This window comes from Perna viridis, chromosome 8, assembly GCF_037379345.1.
Source record: "Perna viridis isolate PV_CMFRI_1.1 ecotype Kerala chromosome 8, ASM3737934v1, whole genome shotgun sequence".
Taxonomy (NCBI): Eukaryota; Metazoa; Mollusca; class Bivalvia; order Mytilida; family Mytilidae; genus Perna; species Perna viridis.
In genome coordinates this window covers 40,172,568-40,194,744 of record NC_142452.1, presented here as the reverse complement: position 1 = coordinate 40,194,744, position 22,177 = coordinate 40,172,568, and the positions used below count along the sequence as shown (strand labels likewise).

At 33.7% G+C, this 22,177-nt stretch overlaps 1 protein-coding gene across 1 annotated transcript in view; it reads right to left on the bottom strand.

The window, feature by feature from the left end:
* Window positions 1–22,177, bottom strand: part of LOC148610480 (uncharacterized) — a 46,218-nt gene that overhangs the window by 6,298 nt on the left and 17,743 nt on the right. The window contains exons 5-10 of the mRNA XM_088595518.1: window positions 16,286–16,402; window positions 13,988–14,151; window positions 10,575–10,821; window positions 9,699–9,824; window positions 9,018–9,209; window positions 3,644–3,876 (exon numbers count right to left, since the gene is read on the bottom strand). Of these exons, the coding sequence (XP_088451644.1) occupies window positions 3,644–3,876; window positions 9,018–9,209; window positions 9,699–9,824; window positions 10,575–10,821; window positions 13,988–14,151; window positions 16,286–16,402 (1,079 nt within the window). The remainder of the gene's footprint in view (window positions 1–3,643; window positions 3,877–9,017; window positions 9,210–9,698; window positions 9,825–10,574; window positions 10,822–13,987; window positions 14,152–16,285; window positions 16,403–22,177) is intronic.

Sequence of the window (22,177 nt, the reverse complement as noted above, 5' to 3'; positions counted from 1 at the left end):
AACTCTGTGTGGTAACCAAACAAAAGCTTGGTTCCAAGAGGGTTTCGCTTGAGACAGGTTTCAATGTGGTATAAATCATTCTTGAGGATCTATACAATCTATTCATCTCGTTCTCGTTTTCCTTACCGGAATTTCTGGTGTAGAACGTATTGAAATCCAAAGACCGATCTGCCTTTTATTATTTCTTCCGGGATATAGAAACACTACATTACAATGCACAATTTTCTATTTCATTCTTTTTCCTTACACTTTTATCATGTAGAAATAGATATTTGTCATTTTTATCGGTACTTTTCTTCACGAAATAATGCTGTGCTTTTAATACGGAACCCATCGCTCTATAAATAATAAATCTCTATGCATTTGAATGATAGAGTAGTACCCATTCTCGTGAAATCACGAAGTCACATGACGAGACTTTCATACCCTGTCCTAAATATATATAACCGTATAAAAAAACAACAACACGTGATTGCTTTGCATTTACAGGTCTTACAGTCAGACGTGTGTAATATGCTTGTCTGCGAATTTAGCTACGATCATATACTGATGTTTAGTATTTTGGTTTTGTCTGACGTCTAACGCCACACAGTTATGTCCAGCATACGCTGTAAAAATGTGAACACACTAATCAGCCATTTCTTAAAACGTGATTTCAAACTATATCAAAGGTATTTCTTAATAACCATTAAATAAACTAGGCTATATATCTGTAACGTACAGTCAGAGTATGTCAGGAAAGTGTGATGTAAAACTTAATTACCTATTATCAATAAAAGTGTGTCAAACGTTACATGACAGAATATTTCGTATCGAATTGAAGAAATAGTAATACCGTATAACGGTTAAGTTTCGCAGGTACCAAATTGCACGATTTGCTCTATGAATACGGGTGTCAAATTTTCGTCGTCTTTTTTTCTTGCGTATTCAGATTTAATGGAATTAAAGTTAATACATAAAACATGGACTTGAATTTGGCGAGAATTTATATTCGCTTGGGTTTAACCCGGATTCTAAGCCAAATTCGTGTATGTGTGTATTGTTTCTATTCCAAGTCAAAATACTATCATTGTCAATTATAATGCCTATAAATGGTGCATATGATTCTCCTTCATTTACAACTGGTTTAAATTATTTGTCAACTCTAAACAGTGGAGAAATAGTTTAAGTGTCAGTCCCTGAAAAAAAATCAGGCAGTCGGTGAAACATGGTATGAAAAAACTATCATTTTGACAATGTAATTTGGCTATTTGCACCATCAGAATCAAGAAAAACAGACAAGATTTTCAATATCATGCTGGACCGTTGAGTCAAAATTTCATTGAAATACACTGAAAATGAACATTTCAATGGCAGATGGTTTTGACATGCATGTTTCTGATTTTTCCAATTTTGCCTGATTCTTACAAACACTTCCCTAAAATCAAGAAAATGCTACTCCCATGAAACCTGCAAAAAATGGTCACCAGTGGAGAACCCATGCAGAAATTTATTCACCATACGGTGTTTATAGGAAGAACGGTACTATTTCTCATTATTTTAGGTTGGCCTTTTGTGTACCCTACTTCCGGACACTGTGATTGGACAGTGTGCTGATACCCAAATTGTTTGATGAATTCAAGACTCTAACATTATAATACTTTTAAATAATTGCATTATATTTTTGAAAACCGTTTTATATAAATTATGATTATTTTTAAAATTTATGTGCCATTCGCAGAAAAAGGGAGAAAATTTGACCCAAAACATCATCTGCTTAAAATACCAAAGAATCGAGACGGTTATGCTATGACTTTGATCACAATTTTAGTTAGAGAATTGAAGATATGACTGGAAGCTTATCGATCCGTCATTGTTTTAAAGGGGTGAATTTTTCAAAAGTTTTACAATTGTCGCCTATGGAAAATAAATAGTACCGTTCTGCCTTAAACGTCATCTAGCTGATTTTTGTGTATACTGGAATAGAATGAGAGATAATCTTTTAACGTATGGTGAACTGTGAATATAAATGATTTTGTACGAGTTTAAGGACGATTGGCTTTTTTTACAATCCATCCTTTAAGAACTATTTATTCTTTTGATTCCTATTGTTGTATTTCAGACTAGACAAATCATTCATTTCAAAAAGTGGTTTTAATATTTATTGATTTGATTGCTTTATAGTTTGACTTTTAATATTGAAATGACATAAAACTTGCATTTTACGGATGTCTTCCGGATCGCAAACCTACCAGCCATGACATTTTATGTCGTAATTTACAACTTCCTTTCAATTTAGTGTTTAGCGAATATTTGGCTTAGAATCGTTTCAGTTTTTATTGTTTCTTTATTGTTCATAACAATGGTGTTAAACATAACGATTGGACATTAGTGAATTATTACTCTTTTGTAGGGCTTATAAGTCTCGTCACGTGGCTATGTGAATTCACGAGAATTGGTGTTTTACTCCCACTCAAAAGTATAGAATATGCTACAAACTTATCAACAAAAACGTCTTCTACCTGAATAAGATAATCTACGACGCTTAATTTTTTCTGCGTTATAAAATTTAGGGAATGACACAAAATAGAAAACTATAAAAAAAAAATAATAATAATAATCATATTGATGTACCCGGAAATTACAAACAAATTCGGTTTTGAATGCTGTTAACAACAGAAATTCAGGATCAAAAATAATTCTAGATCAAAGCAAAACCTATGTGTTCGTTCAAAGGTGATAGATTTTACTATATCATTATATATAAAATAATGCATTTTAAGTAAGGAATCATTTCAACGGGAAAACATGTGTAATGTGTCAAATATATGTTTAAAATGCCTGGTATTACTTTTTTTTTCGGTGTGTAGGACTAAAAGATGTCAAAAACACTTTCTCAAGAATTCAAATCATTTCTTGAACTTTTTTATGTTTAATTTATTCATTATATTTGTCAGAAACAACCATACCGGGAAGCAAAATAGCCAAAGCTGTCCTCGTAAGTATCATTCTTTGTAAGAATCGGGCAGAGATTGAAACAAGGTATGACCAAAAAAACTATTTTGAATGCGTAATTTGACTTTTTATACTATCAGAATCAAGGGAAAAAAGACAGGATCATCCTTATCATTTTAATAAATTGAATTATGATGTCATTGAAATGCACTTGACATGAACATTTCAAGGGCAGATAACTTTGTCAAAAAACTCATTTTCTAGCATTCTATTGACATAAAATCTGAGCAAATCTTGTGATGATGAGATAAAATAACGGTCTTTTCAAATAGAGAAAGTATCCTTGAGTGTAATTATATTGTCAGATCGGTGGATTTTCGACATGCAAGTTTCTGATTTTTTTTCCTTATTTTGCCTGATTCATACAAGAACTTACACTTAATATCATAATAAAGTTATCTGGTCATTTTCATGTCAAATACAAATCAAAAGATCCATTTCATGTGTAAAATGAAGCTTTCAAGACTGTTGCTGGTATGAAATATTTCACATTTCATATTCATATACACCTGCATTGGAGGCGCTTTACCTTTCATATACTTAGTTGGGTGAATTTGATGAACTTCGAACCCACGACTTCGTGGACTTCAGGAGTGAAAATCGACCTTGAGACTAACAGTAATAATACAGTGTTAGAGTAGAAACTTACCTGTCTGCCAGTACTTTAGCTTGATGAATAGTCGTCCTGTCTACTATGTCAGGGATATTTACATCAATGTGGGCAATATGGTCATCTCTTGGTGGTGGATTCTTTCTCAGAAATGTCTGAGTTGACAATTTCCAGCCTGCTGGGAGAGTCAAGATGATGCTGTCACCATTGGCAGCACGACTACAGAGTGACGTTGGTATGGTATCAAGAGCCTTTTGGTACCATGCCAAAGCCTAAAAAAAATACGTATAGTTTCATATATTTGCACCCCGACACTGTCAAGTACATGTATATGTTAAACCAAGCATAACGCAAAGGTAGGGTTTTGTTTCCTCTTTTCAAGCCGCTGCAGACAAGCCTTACGAAATTCTTCAGAGCTTGAAGTTTTACGCAAAATTAATATGTAAACACGTGTACCAGGTTTCGATATATCATTATTAAAACAATAGTGAAGCCATTTGCTACACTTTTAATAGCAATACCTTTCAAGCCAAAACCAGAACCGATAACACAATAGTTTCGGTGCATTTTCCTCCAGACATTTTAAAGGTTTTGTGTACATTTTTGTTAAATGCAAATATTCAGTTATAGAGTATTTACTGTGATGCTGATGCACAGGGTATTCCCATTAACCTTGTTTGCTCTATTCGATTTTGTTCTATGCGATAGATAGTAGATATTTCATTTTGATATATAGACTCAACAACTCAAGCATTGTTGTTGACAACTGTTTTCCGTTCATCAACTTCTTATTCTCTGCATGCCTCACAAGTCTCGTCACGTGACACAAGATTTCATGTCAATGTGTCCCTAACCGTAATCCAAACGTACGGGAAACAAGTATTCATTCATAGAATAAAGACTAAGGTCTTATCAATGAAATCCTCTCATGCTTAAATACAGTAATGAAAATATGAGGCTTAACTTTTCTACACTTAAATTTGTTCGGTAATAAAACTGAAAATTCTTATAACAGTACATCATATCGATGTACCCGCAAATTGCGAACTAAATACAGAAAGGTGTTCGATTTTGATTGTTTTTAACAAAAATTCCGGATACAAATTACTTGTAAATCGAGACCAAGATTTAAAGAAACCTTATTCTCTGGCCAACTTCGCCTAATGAACAATGCTGCATGTATCGAATCAACTCGATTAAACATTGCAACATCATTTATTACTACATGTATAAAAATTTAATATTTGTTTTGTATAATTTTCATATTTGCAATATGGTTTTCGTAATCCAATTTAATTCAAAGGAATGATACAAGAGTTTTCATAACAACAGGCAGAGGGATTGGAAAGAAATTAATGACAAAAACAAATTATAACATATAGCTGCTACAAGTAGGAATAAGGATAGATGAAAACTGACTTCATTCAGTGCATGCTCGGCCTTTAAATGATAAATTTCTTATGTCATATCACGTAGTTAGTTTTTTTTTTTGACACGGAAGTGATAAAAATAAAACATCTTCAAGACAAAAGCGAAAAACCATGAAAATATACCTTGATGCCCATGCATTGCCCAGTACAATATACCTTTTGTGCAATCTTTCAAAAAATCTTCATTTCATTCTGCATAATCCCGTTAATTTGTCCCATCGCCACCCTTTTTCATTCCTCTTTTCCTTTAAAACCAAAATTTTCGTTCCCATGTCCTCTTTCCATCCATTTCTGTTCGCCGTTCCCCTGTCCCCTTACCACCCATTTCCATTTCCCTTCTCTTATTTGTGTACACAATTGTTGAAGACCTTTTGGTGAAGGCTGACAATTTTGTTTTAAGATTACACTTTTCACCATATCCATTCTTTTTATTACTAGTGTTATTCTCATTTCCAGCATTCCTTTTTTTCCTATCCTCGTTTTCGAGATTATTTCTTTCCTTATATCCATTCCCGCCATTTTTTTTACTTCCACGTTCACATTCCCAGTATTCTCAATATCTTTCCCGCCATTCCCTATCCATGACATGCAATCGACCTCCCCTTTTAAAAAAATACTGAACGAAACATGAATTTGGTTTCCCTTTCAAGGAACGTTTTAACATGGCATACTCCATGTTCACCTCATGTAGCCCTATTTCTCTAGCAAAAATTTCTTATTCTTATAATGTCAAATATTATGATATAAACAATCACTTTAATGTTTTGTAAAGATCAATATATCATTAAAATTGATGGCTGCAGTTTCCTGTTGATTTCACGTGACAAAAATACAAAACTCAGGGTGTTATTTTTTCATCAATTTTGTCTCAATCTAAAGTTCTATACACGTCTTCCTTTTGTTAACAAGATGATGCAATATTACTTTGCTTTGATAATAACTTTAAATGAGCAACAGTGTTTACAAATACTCATCGAGTTACCAAACGAGAGGAGTTAATTTCCTCAATCAATGTGATTTATATGTGCACAAATATATAGTTTCTATTTATATTCGTAATAGAATAATTATTTACATTATGTCGTAAAAGCAACATTTATAGACCACAAATACATCCTTTTGTTTCCTTTATAACCAATTTTAAGATTTTAATACAAAATTTGCGTGCACACTACGGATCTTACTTTTTAAGAAGAGCTAAGAAAACTTTTACATTAACTGAAAGATTTCATAATATCCTTATTTCCCTAAAAATCAAAGAAATAAATTTGGATGTCTCCATCTAACCTATTTCATAGTGTTAATTTTGGTCAATTTTTGTTAATTTTGTTAATTTCGCTGCGATGTATCCATCTGCGCCATGAAAATGTGTTTAATGTGTCATAGTTTTCCTTTCCTCTTTCGTCTATTCCGGACTGACTTTTTATGAACAACTCGGCATGTGTTTCTAGAAAAGCAGAGGCCGCTTACCCTACCGGTGCACCTGTTCCATGCTCCCAATTTTTAGTGGAGTCCGAGTTGCTCATTTGCTTTTGTTACTTTGTATGTATGATTTTAGTTACTTTATGTATAACTGTTTTCCATGTCTGGTCTTTGTCCCTGGATTACATTCTTTTGATTACCGCTATAACCTTGGTTCCTTTGATTACTCTCTCATAGTACCTCATGAATACAAATTTCTCAAAATTCAAAAATAATACTAATATCAATATTGCAAAATTTCTTGTACTGTACATGTATCTCAAACATCTCATCGACAACAATAGAAGAAAATACATAGGAAAATTCTTAATCCATAAATAAATTAAGTGTCAGTCTTTGTAAGAATCAGGCAGTAGGTGAAATATGACATGAAAAAAAAAACATTTTGATAATGTCATATGACTATTTGCACAACCAGAATCAAGGGGAAAAAACAAGATTTTCTATATCAAGTTGGTGCATTGAGATAAAATTTCATTGAAATGCACTGTAAATGAACATTTCAAGGGCAGTTAACTCTATCAAAAACGTTATTTTACTAACATTCTATTGAATAAAGTACGAGCAAATCCAATGATGCAGAGATCAAAAACTGATCTTTTCAAATAGAGAAAGCATCCTGAAGTGAAATTATATTGTCAGATCGGTGAGGTTTTGACATACATGTTTCTGATTTTTCCCATTTTGCCTGTTTCTTACAAATACTTATACTTGATATATGATATACCCAAAACCATTATATCCGAAATAGGAAGCCAAATCCAGAATCAAAAAGTTCTACTAAATGCAATACAACAAATGAAGCCTCGGTATTTTAGCGCTTTGATTCTTTTAATACTGCCAATTTTGTTAAAATGACCTATTACTATAAAACGGGTAAGACAAGTCTGACTACTAGGCTGGTGAATATCCTCGGGGACCTTTGATCCACCAGCAGCGGCATCGGCACAGTGGTTGCTAAATACAAAATTACCACTAATATCAGTATTGCAAATCCTGAAAGCTTTACACGTGTTTCAATGAGTAACCTCTTGACAGCAGCAATAGAGCTAAATACATAGAAATACCAAAATCCAAAAAAAAAAAAAAAAACGATTGCAAACAGGACGAGGCAGCACCACCATATTGCAAGTAAAGCTCAGTACCAAATAATAAAAATACCTGACTGAAAAATATATGAAGAACCAGATTCATTAAAAACACGTGTTTTCCACTAGAGTGTGAATAGTGTTTGAAACGTGTCGCGGAGCTACAATATCGTTGTAAGATTATTATCGGGTTATACTCGCTTGCAATATGGTATGGCGTGTGTCGCTTGCAAAGCAGGACATGCTTCCTCGTCCTGAGCACTTGATGTCACTCCCGTTTTTTGTTTCTTTTTTTTTTTTTTTTTTTTTTTTTTTTTTTTTTTTTATTTTCTGGTTTTTTTTTGTTGTTTTTTTTTGGTATTTTTTTGTTGTTGTTGTGTGTTTTATGTGGTGAGTTCATATTACTAGTGCTTCATTTTTTTTTTGTTTGACGTATGGTTTTCCTGGTCTGCAGTTTTTATTTTAATAGTTTTCATTCGGTTCGCTACTATGTGTTTGTAGATTGTCTATGTTTTATGTGTTCATATTTAGGCCATGGTTTGGGATTTTGACATATTTTCCCCGTGCTGAGGCTTCGGCATTTTTTTGCAATTATATTGTGACTCAGGTGGTTCCATTGACGTTTCCTCGATAGTTTCCGTTTTGTTCGACAATAACCAGAACATAATTAAATTTAAATTGTCAATTTTAATCCTTTTTATGCTGTTCGCTTGTAGAAAATAACTTTAACTTTAAAGGAAGATGTGTCAGTGGGCAATACTTATACATTTTTTCTTACTCTGTGAAATATTCTTCTAAATATTCATTGACAGAGTTGCAAGGTTGCATAGGTTGAATAACAAGCGATAAATAAAATATCAATACGGAATGTTTTCATAACCCCCCCCCCCCCCCCAAAAAAAAAAAAAAAAAAAAAAAATAATCCTTTAATTCAAATTTTTATCACTCCATAACCCAAAAAGAGTGTAAATGGGTCATTCAAAAACTGACGGCGGTATCAAAGGGCTGTCTGAGGAGAGTTGATCAAGGGGAGGTAACTCCATAACAAATCACTGATCATGTGATAGGATTTCCAATACAATGCTCAGTGATAATTTATGAGTTTAACCTAGACAATTGTATCAAACAACTCTCAAAACTTTCAAAAGTTCTGTGTTATTACTTACTTGAAGTCGTTCTTTCAAAGTTTTTTACAGTTTTTGCGATTTTAAGAGCCGCTGGTGTCACTAACCCCGTGGATGCCACAAGAAGTCACGCAACGCATACTTGATCGGGATAAATCAGTAACGAATATCCACCGAGTTTCTTGCCTTGTACAAAAATGAATGATTTATTTCATGCGTCACTATATATTTGTTATGCATAATTAACTAAAATTCGATACCGTCCAGCCATAAAAAAATATATATTTACCTTTTCAAATACTAGAAAGAATACATGCATTTCGACATAAATTTGGTTGATTTCATTGAGCTGAGAGGCGAATGGGTGAATTGTATTGGTCAACCTCTCAACAATGTTCTTAATGCTGTCCTGTTGGTCGGTATCGCTGACATGCATTCTTTGTAAAGTTTCCAATATACTCGTTGCGTCACCTATTATATCCTACAAAACATAAACAAATCATTGAACAGTGTTAAAGTATTATTTTACCAAAATCAAAGAACCATAATATTAGACCATTAAAAGAACAATTACAGTAAATTGTCTGATTCGTCAATCCCGGGTTTCCCTAAAACAAATCTAAAATTGAGAATTTCCTCAAATATTGGATTTCAAACGACCTATTTAGTTAAAATTTGACTCGGAAGAAAGTTTTGAAGAAAATCTCAACTATTTTTTCTTATGAAACTGGGATTTAACCCTATCAATCTGGAACTATACTCAGAAATACTTACTGATTATTCTTTTAAAATTACTAACAATTTATAATCATAATTATGTGGAATTTTGAATGTAAGGGTTTTGATTGAACACCAATAGTTTGGCCTTGAGCTGACATTTTTCATACCGTGTCGGGTTGTTTTCTCTTTGGAAAAGTCACAATATTCATTTTCGTTATATTTTCATTTTTTCGTGAGTGAAAATTAATACCTTTGCAGGATCGTACATCGTAGACTTGAAGTGAGCCCTGTATAACTCGGCTTGGTTGAGACTGGTTCCCACATTTGGATGTTGAGCCATCGAAGGCCAGAATCGTTCAGTTATTTCCATGCATAACTATCAAAAAAGTAATAAATAATTGATTAACTGATTTATCTTTTTATTGACCAGTTTCAGGAGGTAGACCTAGGGTAAGGGATACAACTCTTACAGATCATTGGAACGTTTGTATTCAGCATTTTACATCAATCTCATTTTAGCATCGAAGTTACTTGGACTGATTTCATTCTCGTTTTTGAAAACAGCACGTGAGTGACATGTAAACTAAAATTGACATAAAATGAATGGAAATATATTTGATGAAAATTAGCTTATATTAAATTTTAAAATATTTACAACAAATGGTATCATTAACTTATGAATTTTGCAGTATTGGATATTAAATTTCCCCACCATTACTATCGTAAACTCATCTGCATATAAGGTTTGTAAATCTTGTCACGTTACTCTGAGAAGGCGTCGTAATATTCCATTCAAATGCATTGAAATTTGTCATTTATAGAGCTTTGAGTTCAATATTAAAAAAAAACATTTGTTTGTTTAAGAATACAGTTAAAAAAGACAAATCTCTATTTACATGATAAAAGTGTTAAGAAAATGCATAAAACAGGAGATTTTGCATTGTAATTCTCCAGAATTCAGTACGGTCTACATCAGACATTCTGAAAAAGAAAATGAAACTAGAACGAGACTTACAAATCCTATTAACATTAGTTTGTATTACAGTATAACGTTTCTTTCAATTCGAACAACAACAAAATCAAAAGAGTGCGGTTATCAAGTCGAATACACTACGTCAGAAATCACCTTGTCAGCTTCTTCTTTGTTTTCCTTTAAACTGATTTGTTTCTTGAATTCTATATCCACCGATTTCCATGCCTCCTCAAGCTCAAAATGCGTCGTTGAAAGTTCTGTAAACGCACTCCTGATTTGGGATATTATTTGGAATAGTAAAGTCGGATGTACTTTAACGACAGGGCTATCCTCATCCGGGTCATCAAGATGGTGCAATGTTTGTTTACATTTTTCTACAGTAAATTCGATGTCACTGTGTCTGTAATTGAAATTGAATAAATATAACAACGTTTTTACAATTTCTAAAAATGATCATTTGTACTTTAAATGACTCTCGTGCATTAAGCATTTATTCTATGAAATACAGGAAGTTGTTATGTATGGTCATTTGATACACGTGCTTTTTTGTTTTTAAACAGATGAATTTCTGTTATTCTCATTATGCTTTTTTTCAAATTGGAACGTGATTATTTTTGTGACAAGAACTTCTGATTATTTTTAATGATCAAGAAATTCTAAATATAGTAATATATGGCTGGATGGAATGGTAACCTATTATAAAATTACGTAATAAATTTTTAAAAAATAATGACATTTGTTTTTTATAATCAAACTAGTTTTTCCGAAGATTTAATTCAAGTAACATGTATGACAAGAGATAAGTCAATCCTTCAGGACGGAAAGAACGGAATTTATTCAATTAATTCCTGTTGAGCATTAATTTCTAAGACATCTACGTGGTACCTTGCATACATTTAATAAACAGATCGTTGTGTTGCAGTTGATCGAAAAAAAGTTACCAAAAAGCGGAAGAAAACGCAAAAAAAAAAGAGAAACTATCTGAAAAATGACAAGAAAAATAGAAATTTTGATGACAAACCTTGTCCCATTTCGATTCAAACGTGCTTTAATCAAAAAGAGTGAAATAATAGCCTACTAGCATATCTAAAGTGGTGCACATGCATTTGTATAAGACAAATCACGTATATGACAACAGATATTAAACGTGGGTTGTTAAAAAGCTCGTTTTAATGATACTTTCTGCAAATTTTCTTTAGAAAATATACAAATATAGCAGTGCTCAATTACAACGTCACCTTCAAGTAATGTATGTCATAGAAATACACAATCTTTGTAAACTCAAGTTCACCCAGATCAGATTTGATACAGTATGCAATCTATGTGAATCCGAGAAAGAAGCGACGAAAAGACCTTTATAGTAATATAAAGCTCTTGGCAATCATGTAACACACATCACATATACAAATTTAACTTAAATAAAGGGCCTACGTCCAGCTTCCAACGTCCAACCTTACACTCACTACCCAAGAACAATAATAGATGAAAAGATAATAGGAACAGAGTCTAGAAACTCGGTAATTAATGTTCGCATTCTCTACTTGTAAAGAAACATGCACCCACCGAGAAATAAGCACGGTACCATTGCAATCTAAAGCGTCAATTACTTACAGGTGCATTTATAAACAGCTGGGTTTTGGAATCATGTTTAGTGACATTAACTTACATGTACTTGATCATATATTTGACCTGCATTTTTGTTTTCGAACAGAAATACACAACGAAGAACATAGAGTAACTAAAATCATACATACAAAGTAACAAAAGCAAATAGCAACTCGGACTCCACTAAAAATTGGGAGCATGGACCAGGTGCACCGGTAAGGTAAGCGTCCTCTGCTTTTCTAGAAACTCCCACCGAGTTGCTCATCAAAAGTCAAGTCCGGAGTAGAAGCATATTCCATTTTAGTTTTCAGCTAGAGTTACGTCACACTATTTTTTTTGGTTTCATAATGACTACCAGTATCACACGGTTATTAAATCGTGTAACTATGTTTTAGATGAATAATATTCACTAAGTTCAATATTGCCTCGTTTGGAATTCAGAAGCATCAAGCACCATCTTTGTTCACTTTTCTCAATCCGGTATTTGGTCAGACCTGAATTTCTGCGGAAATGAATACATTTAATGTACTGTTGAACTTACAACCAACCATTCAAAAAATCCAAATGCCTAACATTTTCACAAATTGGTATATTTTATGCTTTCAGTAAAAGCATCACAAAGCATGTTTGCAGAAATAACGGAAGTATTTATCCACCATATTTTGTGCCAACTATCTGAAATCCGGAAAGAGACTCAACAATGACCACAAATTTAAACTCACATTCGGGTGCAACACGTGATTATTTACTATAGGTACATGAAAACTAGTAATTTCTACGTGTAAATAGCGTGTTTCTGTAGGTCCACTTTCTGTATCTATGAAACACAGCACGGACAAAGACAACGATAGTTTCTTTCAGTAACTTGAAGTAAGCTTGTACACTCACTGTCTTAAATTAACTATACGCAACCTTATTTGCTAACGTTGCCCGATCCCTTAAGGTCATATTATTGTGTTTTCTGTATATTAAACAGACGTCACACACATTACAAGCAAATTCTAATGGAATGGTCACTTCCCAAAGTAAGCTGTGAAAAGTTACTATGCAGAATAATAAACAGCTAAAATCACTAGGTTTTTTTCAACCGTGACTATTAACCTACCCCTTTATTGATAACTATATTTGAATATGTAGAAAAAAACAGCTCTTTTACATATGTAAGTCCGATTTTCCTTTTTGTTCGTAATTTCATTTTAGTATGTTTGTTTATTAATGTTTCAGTATTTTTTCTCTCACTATTCTCGTTTCTTCTGAACGTTCTCATAGAATTTTTCACATCTTTTCGACCTAACTGATGTGAAATCAGACCATAAATAAACTCTTGAACAAAAAATGATTCGTTTTGAGAAAGAAATCAAGTAACCAAGATTTTAGCAAAAATTAAAGAAATATATTCCAAGATAAAGACTAGACAGGGAAAAAGACATACACAATATAGAACATATGAAATATCCAAATAAACTCGTACAAAGAAACAAAAGTAAATGAGCAACCTGGACTACACTAAAAACTGGGAGCATGGAACAACTACATCGGAGGGGTAAGTATCCTCTGCTTTTTTTTTAAACATCCGCCGACATGCTCATAAAATATCACGCCCGGAGGAGACAACACTATGATAATGAGTGAATTGGTTATCATGGTGCAGACGGTTACACCATAAAGAGTCATGAGTTTATGATGAGGACCATACAACTTTTGTAATGATAACTTTAATCTTGTAGCAACATAATCCTGTTCCAGAAGTTTAATTATAAGAAATGCACGTTACAAAAAGTCTGCGTAGTTACGGCAAGCTCTGGAATAACGTATGGGTTGTTATATGAAAACTTAATACTGAAGGGATATTGCCACATATGAAAGGAAAGTTGACAATACGGAATGACAATTATCGCGTTTGTTTCATGGTTTAAATTGCTCGTGAGTTTCCCTTTTCCGCCGATCCTACACCTCCCTACCGTATCAGAGAGTTGAACTGATCTTCAAGTTCACAGTGAAGTGTTTTAAGAACTTCTGCAGGTTGACCAACAGTGTCGTAGTCCGCCATTAAAAGTACTTTATCTTTGACATCACGGAGCCTGTCCTTTACATCCTCTGACTGAGCTAGAGTGGGTAAAATTTTCTGCAAAATATCGAATGCACGCATTCAGTTTATCATGAGAAATTAGGTGGTTACTTAAATGTAAGGAGACAGTACGTCCAACAAGTGCATCTTCTTGTTCTTCAGCGTTATATTTTTTGCAATGACAATGATTTAAGCAGATAATATTTGTTTAGTTTTCAGCGGTATTGCATCAACCAAATTTGCTATCTAAAAGCTTATACATCTATGAAACACTACTAAAAAATGAAGCAGATTTAGATGTGTAGTGTTCACCCCTACTCTTGTGAAACAATTAGTACTACTTATCCATTCGCCTTACAAAAAAGAAAAACCTAGTATGCAAAAGATGGAAGATTCTGCCCGGAATGTATCCGATCTGATTCTAAAAAATAATATGAGAAAGGTGAAACTTTAAACATGAAAACTGATTTATTCAACGGGTCATGGTTTTACTTTCCTCGTTTGTCTACCCGGACTGACTTTTTATGAGCAACTCGGCGGGTGTTTCTAGAAAAGCAGAGGACACTTACCCTACCGGTGCACGTGGTCCATGCTCCCAGTTTTTAGTGGAGTCCGAATTGCTCATTTGCTTTTGTTACTTTGTATGTATGATTTTAGTTAGTTTATGTTCTTTGTTGTATATGTCTGTTTTCCATGTCTGGTCTTTGTCCCTGGATTACATTCTTTTGATTACCGCTATAACCTTGGTTCCCTTGATTACTCTCAAACGCTCCCGAAGAAACATATGAATTCCAATACCTATGTCTTTTCATAATTTGGTCAGCCCTGTTGTCAATAACTTCCAAATTGATCAAATATGTCATGATATACGGTTTTTATTGTCCCTATGCATTCTCCTATTGCAATGGTCTGAAATTTTTATGGGCCAAATGTCCAGCTTTCGGTAAGGAACTGCGGTTTGTCATTGTCCTTAATGTCTTTGGGTCGAATTGTCCGGTGTTGATAAGCTGATTACGTAATTTTCGTAAACATTCGGGTGCTATGTTTGACCATACTTTTAGAAAAAGCTCAGATTCGATTTGTATTTAGTCATCAAAGCTAGTTAATGTTTCTTAAACCGGTGTGGTCCTCAATCGCATTAACATGTATACGAAAATGAAGCTGACATTATACTGTTTTTAAGCTCCCGATTTTACATGCACAAACCGGATATTGATGCTTTTTTTCTACCCATAAATATGGAGCGCCCAGCTGATAACACAGACATTTACACTCCATCCAGGAGCGCATTATAACTGGACGATTTTTTTACCATAATTACTAATTTTCTTACATCCTTACTTCGCGCTAAAGTTCTTACTTAAGGCTAGTAAAACATAACTAAAATGTTTAGAACCACCTGGTAGATGGACTAATCACTACAACTCAAGCATGTTTCACCTCTCTGTATCCGAGGTTTTCCTTTTGTGTAATGAGAATGGCCGAGTAGTTCCGGTTGTGACGGAGTGATACATAGTTAAGCAAGAAGCAGTTATTTGGTCTTCGCTGGCAATTGCTGAAATGAGTTCAGCCAGTTTCTAGTTGACTACACGTTGAGTAATCCACCGACATGTTCAACCAGACATCATCATCTGATGGTTGAAAAGTATTCATCAACCATTTTTATTGCTTCCTTAAGGAGGTTGATCTAGGGTAAGGGACACAACTCTTAAAAATCATTGGAACGTTAATTTGTATTCAGCATTTTACACCAATCTCATGTAAGCATTAAATTTGTGGACTGATTTTATTCTGTCTCAAATGAAGGTTTGATAAGTTTTGGTGAAATCGAATATAATACAAACATATCACTGATTTCAAGAGTTATGACTCTTACTCTAGGTCTACCTCCTTAAGTGAGAGACAGGGATTGAAAGACTCTACTGCACTCACAACTCCAAAACGAACTAATAATAATAGATACTTTCAATATCCTTCGCTTACCTATAACCGCTTCCTGACTTATTATATATCACTTCGCTAGCTATTTAGGATGTAAAAAAATCACAAAGCACGATCACAACTCATTACAAAACTGTTTCCGGTGTACTGTACTCATTTGCATAAAGGGTAGGGTTTAGTACCGAGTATGACAGAGGTGTAAAGCTTTGAAATAGCGCGTACATATCCTCTGCGCAGGGGGTTTACATACTTTATGTAGATACATCCAAGACTGGTGGTTATATAGTAGGTGTCCACCATAATCTGTTGTCAGTTCTTTAGAATCTATCTGTGTCAATAATTCAGCTGGAGACTTCACCATTATCGTCTAGATTTTAAAAAAAAATGTTACAGTGTAAACAACCACTTCTACCCGTTATCAATGTCTCCTTGTTAATTTATAAAAATTGATAAAAAGAAAATGGAACGAGTATGGTGGAACGAAACAAATGCAACAGTGTAAAATACTTCCAGAGATCACCAAAACGTTTTAAACAAGTGAAAAGACACCTTCAAAACAAAAGGTTTTCTGTTATGTCAATTGATTATTGAATATGACAAATAATTTATTTATATTCAAAGAATGCGTCTACTGTTTTAGCCGATCTGTTCAAAAATGAAGAACATTCTTTATAATTTTAATCGATTTGAGTCCAAATAATAGTAATTGACCTGTTATCAAACCTTATTTTTGAATCGCACCAATCGGCGACAACGATGTCACAGTACCAAGCAAGATTATACAAAATAACCTGGTTTGCTCAAAGGGAACCATCCAATCAGAAACCTTGTTAAATGTGCAAATCAAATTAAATGTCTTATATTACGTAAGCAAATCCGAAACCAATATCAAAGATTTTCGAGTTCATCGTTGAAACACGTTTACTTACTATTAAAAACAACAGTTTTGAATTTTCATATGACCATTATGTATAAAAGCTTCAAAAAAACTTATTTGATTATTTGGTCATACAAATTAACATTGTACGATTTTTATTCAGGATACCTCATGACCATGCCTTTGGCAGTGCATTATCATTGAAATTAGTGGTTTCATACTTCCATAAACTTTCAACGAGTCAACGTGTTACTTTTTAGCAGTTTCAAACACAATTTGAAGCAACTATTATTATCATAAAGCTGTATAACGAATGCTCTTAGGTCTGGTTGGCTCTGCACTTGATTTTGGTTATTCTGTGTTCTTTGTTGTGTGTGTCTGTTTTCCATGTCTGGTCTTTGTCCCAGGATTACATTATTTTGAGTTCCGCTAGAATCTTTTATAGGATTTAATGTATTTTTTTTTTCTCTTTTTGAAATTTCTTTTCTCTGAGTCGACAATTTTGTATTCCTGTGTTCCAGAAAAATGTTTTCTGCAATCCCATATTCATTCACACCTACAATCTGATGATCTTACTGAAAATATTATGTACCCCATCTGCTGGGCGTCTTGTAAATGATGATAATCACGAAAATAACAGCAAGTCACTTTGTCAGCATTTCAATTAACTTGTGTAAGGTGATTGAACGGATTCCTTAATGTTGCCATATTTACGTTCTGTTCATGCTGACCAATCACGTGCCACTTTCAATTATTCCACATGCCCAATGCTATGTCCAAGGACCAATCAATTATTTTGTTAACCAATCAAATTAGTTGATACTTGAGTGGTCATACCGAATTAAAACTGCGTGTTACCTTTCCTTATGTTCAATTATTGCAAATTGCCAATGTAAATGGGGGCGTCTATTAAGGAAAACAATTTAAAATATCGTTGCAACGATACAAAGAGTGACGCACTCAGTTAAATCGATTACAATTAAAACTAATCTTGTTTCCTTCTTAATAATTCATAAGTATGGCCTAAACATCTTAATTGAGGGGCTGTCTTTGTGCAAAGTATATACTTCCTCGACGAAACTTCTTTTGTTCTTACCAAGCCATTCCTGACGGAAGTGTTTGTCACGCATGCCCACCATCTACCCCGCAGTTTAGACAATAGAGTATACTTATAAAGCTAACCCGTTTACACCATGTCGAAGCATTCTCCAAGAAGTGCATCACAACAGTTTTTTTTCTCATTAATGTCAAGCACTTGTTAGTCTCTATAAGAGAGTGTATCCGAAGCGAAATCTCGAACGGAAGACATCATAGCCTTTCTATCAGAACCTAATTAAAGTATACCCCGGTCGTTCCCACTCAATGTTCGAGAAAGCCTTTACAAGGACTGTCCTTCTGTGTAAAATGTATAAACAGACATCGGGGACACAAGTGCATCATATTTTGATGTAGTACAAACATCTCAAAGCTTGTATTTTAGGATGATTTTTTAGATATCTTCTATACAAAAAGTATTCCGATTAATTCAATATGCGCAAGCATATTCCATTTGTAAATAGTTTAAATTTGTTTGTAATTATACACGTTCTGATTGGTTGGTTCTCTTTGGGCAACAAGGATTACTTTGTAATAAAATAATCTGGCACTATGATGTCATAAACGTCGATTGGTCAGCACTCTGCGATTCAAACTAAAAACTATTTTGATTAAGGATCGAATCTTAATTTAGATTGAAACACTTGAGAAATTAGAGCAATAGGATTTTTTTGGATATTTTGCCCAAGATAATTATGCTTGCATAACTTACTTTGGGCCAACATGTTTACGCTTGATGATACCGGTAAACCACTTTGCGGTTCATAAAGCGTAATTAAGGAGATAGACCTAGGTTAAGGGACATAACTCTTGAAATCAGTGAAATGTTTGTATCATATTCAATGTTACCAAGCCTATCAAGCTTTCATTTGAAACAGAATGAAGTTAATCCGAGTTACTTTGATGCTTACATGAGATTGATGTCAAATGCTGGTTACAAACGTTCAAATGATTTGTAAGAGTTATGTCTCTTTACCCTAAGCTTACCTCCTTAAACTACCCTAATGTTTGGTATAAATAATTGCATAACTTTATTGAAATTTCTTTAAAAATAATCCGAAATCGAAAATATTCATGGCATTGTTGTATTTGTTGCTCCGTCAATACATATAAACTTTTCGCTGAATACGATAAAAAAGAACTTGAGATATGTTTCTGGTGCTAACCTGATTTTTAAGAAAACCTGTATACCACAATCCTTTTTGGTATTTAGGAAAGTCCCGACTTTTGCCCACTATGTTCATTATCTGTATTCAACTTTTGAAATTATATTTTTAGGTTATTTTTTAAAGTGTTAGCGCTTCAATAGGTTGTCAGTTTCTTCCTCAATTTACTAGTATCAAATACTTCAGGTTTGAGTCTTTGGGTCTAATTACTTACATCTTTTAAATATCTTTCAGTCATAAGATCCATTTCTGCTATGTTATGGTCGATATAAGTACATGTACATTTTTATTGTGGTGATGTCATGATATTGTTTGTCTTTTCCATGTTTCTATAAATTTGTAATTATTTGTTCACCAGAAAAATCTTATAGGCGAAGCCACTTTAATTCTGAGGAAAAATGTAGGCTTAATATTGTTTTAAATTATTTCTTAAAACTACGAAGTTCATATAATATTTACGGTGCTTTGCTGTGGTAGCAGTAGTAGTGTGTGAATTGAATGACACGTTGCCATTCAGAAAAAAAACACATACTACTTGAAATAAATTACTTCAAATCATGTTTGTTGGTGTACAATTAATATGATTTTATGCTTTGCCTACAAGGAACAGAGCTATTTGTACTCGAGTAACATTTGACTTAGTTGATAATGCACTGCTATGATATTATCTCAACCAACGTGAATGTGATACTTTCTTATAGGAAGTTCCTATAACACACGCTGAGGGCCTGCGTCAATTACTTTCTTACTGCATACGTCATTTCCGAAATATGTCACTTCCGATAGAGCACGATTTTGACCCATTCATGTTTCAGAGCATCTACATATGGAATGTCGCTCCGTCACCATTATTTAAGTTACTATCAAGTAATTTATTTAGTGTCTTACGTACCACTAACTTTTAATTATAAAAATTATGATAAACGCCTGTATGAAAGCCAACTTTACGCATGACCCCTTTTTCCGGGCTTGTAAAAATACTTAAGACCCCTGAAACGAATAACCAAGAAACAATGAAAATCTATCACAGAGACAACAGTACTACCAAATCATTTCTTAACCCCAACGACCGTTTGGGTAAATAGTGTTACAAGACGTGTGTATGAGCCCGCGAAAACGATTGGGACTCATTTGGATACAAGTAACAATCGGGAATGTCGCAAAACATGAATAAGCAGGGGTCGATCCAGAACTTTTAAAGAGGGTTCCGATACAGATTCCAATCCCTGAAACCCCACTAGATTCAGCACTGAATAAGGAATATTTTATCGAAATATAATATAATTTGAAATGTTCGGCACCGAAGTCCTAAGATCTAAAAAATATGAAGTGGTATTAAAAGCACTTGACCAACAAAGGACAGTGACAAGTACTCCGTAAGGATGGCCACTGAAAAACACTTGACCAATATCTGACATTGAAAATTACTTGACAAACCTTAAATTAGACCGAGAAAAGCGCTCGTTTGGATATTCTTTAAGTATGACGCCTTTTAAGAAATTGTTACAACAGTATACAAGTACAAAAACATTCAAGGATTGAAGCAAGAAGCGTACAAAGCAAGTCTGTCAATTTATATTATCTTTTAAAAATCTAAATCCCGAAACAACAAGTATGATTGCTAAGATTGTTTTTATTGGAATTTTTAGGAGATAAAAATTATATTTCTTCGACAGCTAGGGCCCAGTTCTTTAAAAAAAAATAGTTTTCTGGGCAAAACTTATCCACTGGATAAGTTCTCTTCAACCTAATCTATACAAGTTATCCAGAGGATAAAAGATTGACAGAGAGGGCTCAGGGGACGGAGTCATGTTGCCTATAAAAGCTCAATCTGCAGGACAAAAGTTATCCATTTGGTAAGTGTAGTACAATCAGTGGATTAAGTAGTTTTGAACAATCGTCCACTGATATACCAGATTTTTCACGAATTGATTTTAAGTGCAAACTTTGCCTCATCCATATAAAGACTGGTATTTTGTTATAAATTGTCCATTGCGACTTATTTTCAAGAAAACGGCCAGCAGCACAGGTTTTCCTGTCTGACTATTCTAGTAAACACCTCCTCTTCACGTACAATAATTGCGTTTAAGGTGATGGTAGGCGTTAATGGTTGCACTATGAATACACTGAAATATTTGGATTTTTTTTTAAAGTACTTTTAAATCAGTACGTAATCTTTTTCTTCTTGATTATAGGCATACTTGTCGGGAGAACAACAGTGAGTTCTATGCGAGTATGTAATTACAACAACATTGACTGTAACAGGCGCGGATTCAAGTGCGGGCATGTCGGGTATACGCCCTCCCCCCTTTAAATTTGGGGATGCAAACATATCTTGCATGATTTTTACAGAGTCAATCACCTAAAATTGTCTTGCCTCGCTTCTATCGGCATTTAATTCTATCAACGCCAAATTTAAGCTAAAATCCTGGATCCTCCTCTGTATATAATGAGTAGAACACTATGGCACCCCTCTAGGATAATTTCACCTCATAATAACAGTTAAAAGCTTCAACCAAACCTTAGGCTTACACACGTATATGAATATATAAATAGACAGGGGGACAAACTGAAGAAATTACATTGTAGTCCAATAAGAGTTCCGATCAAGTTCAATAAATTCCAAAGCAGGACTGCGTCAAAGAAAGCTGATTTATGGCGTTATCTGACAGAGGTGTAAGGGTATAAGGCTATGGATATTGCCTAAAATATTAATAGTGATGTAAAAACATAAAAATTGTTCATAACATAGTAAAACATATAAATATAAAGAAAAGTCATTTTTTGTGACATAAGTTCGTTGTAATGACGTCATAACTATGCCGCAACTAATAAAACACTGCAGAGAATTTTGGTAACCTTCAAGCAATTCTTTTCTCCTTTTAATGCAAGAATTATTAAAAGTTGTTATGTTTTCTCATTTGTCATGAATTCAAGTTTCCAATTGATCTTTCAACACTTTATGATTAATTTTCAGTTGTATTATAAGTGGCGTAAATGGAAT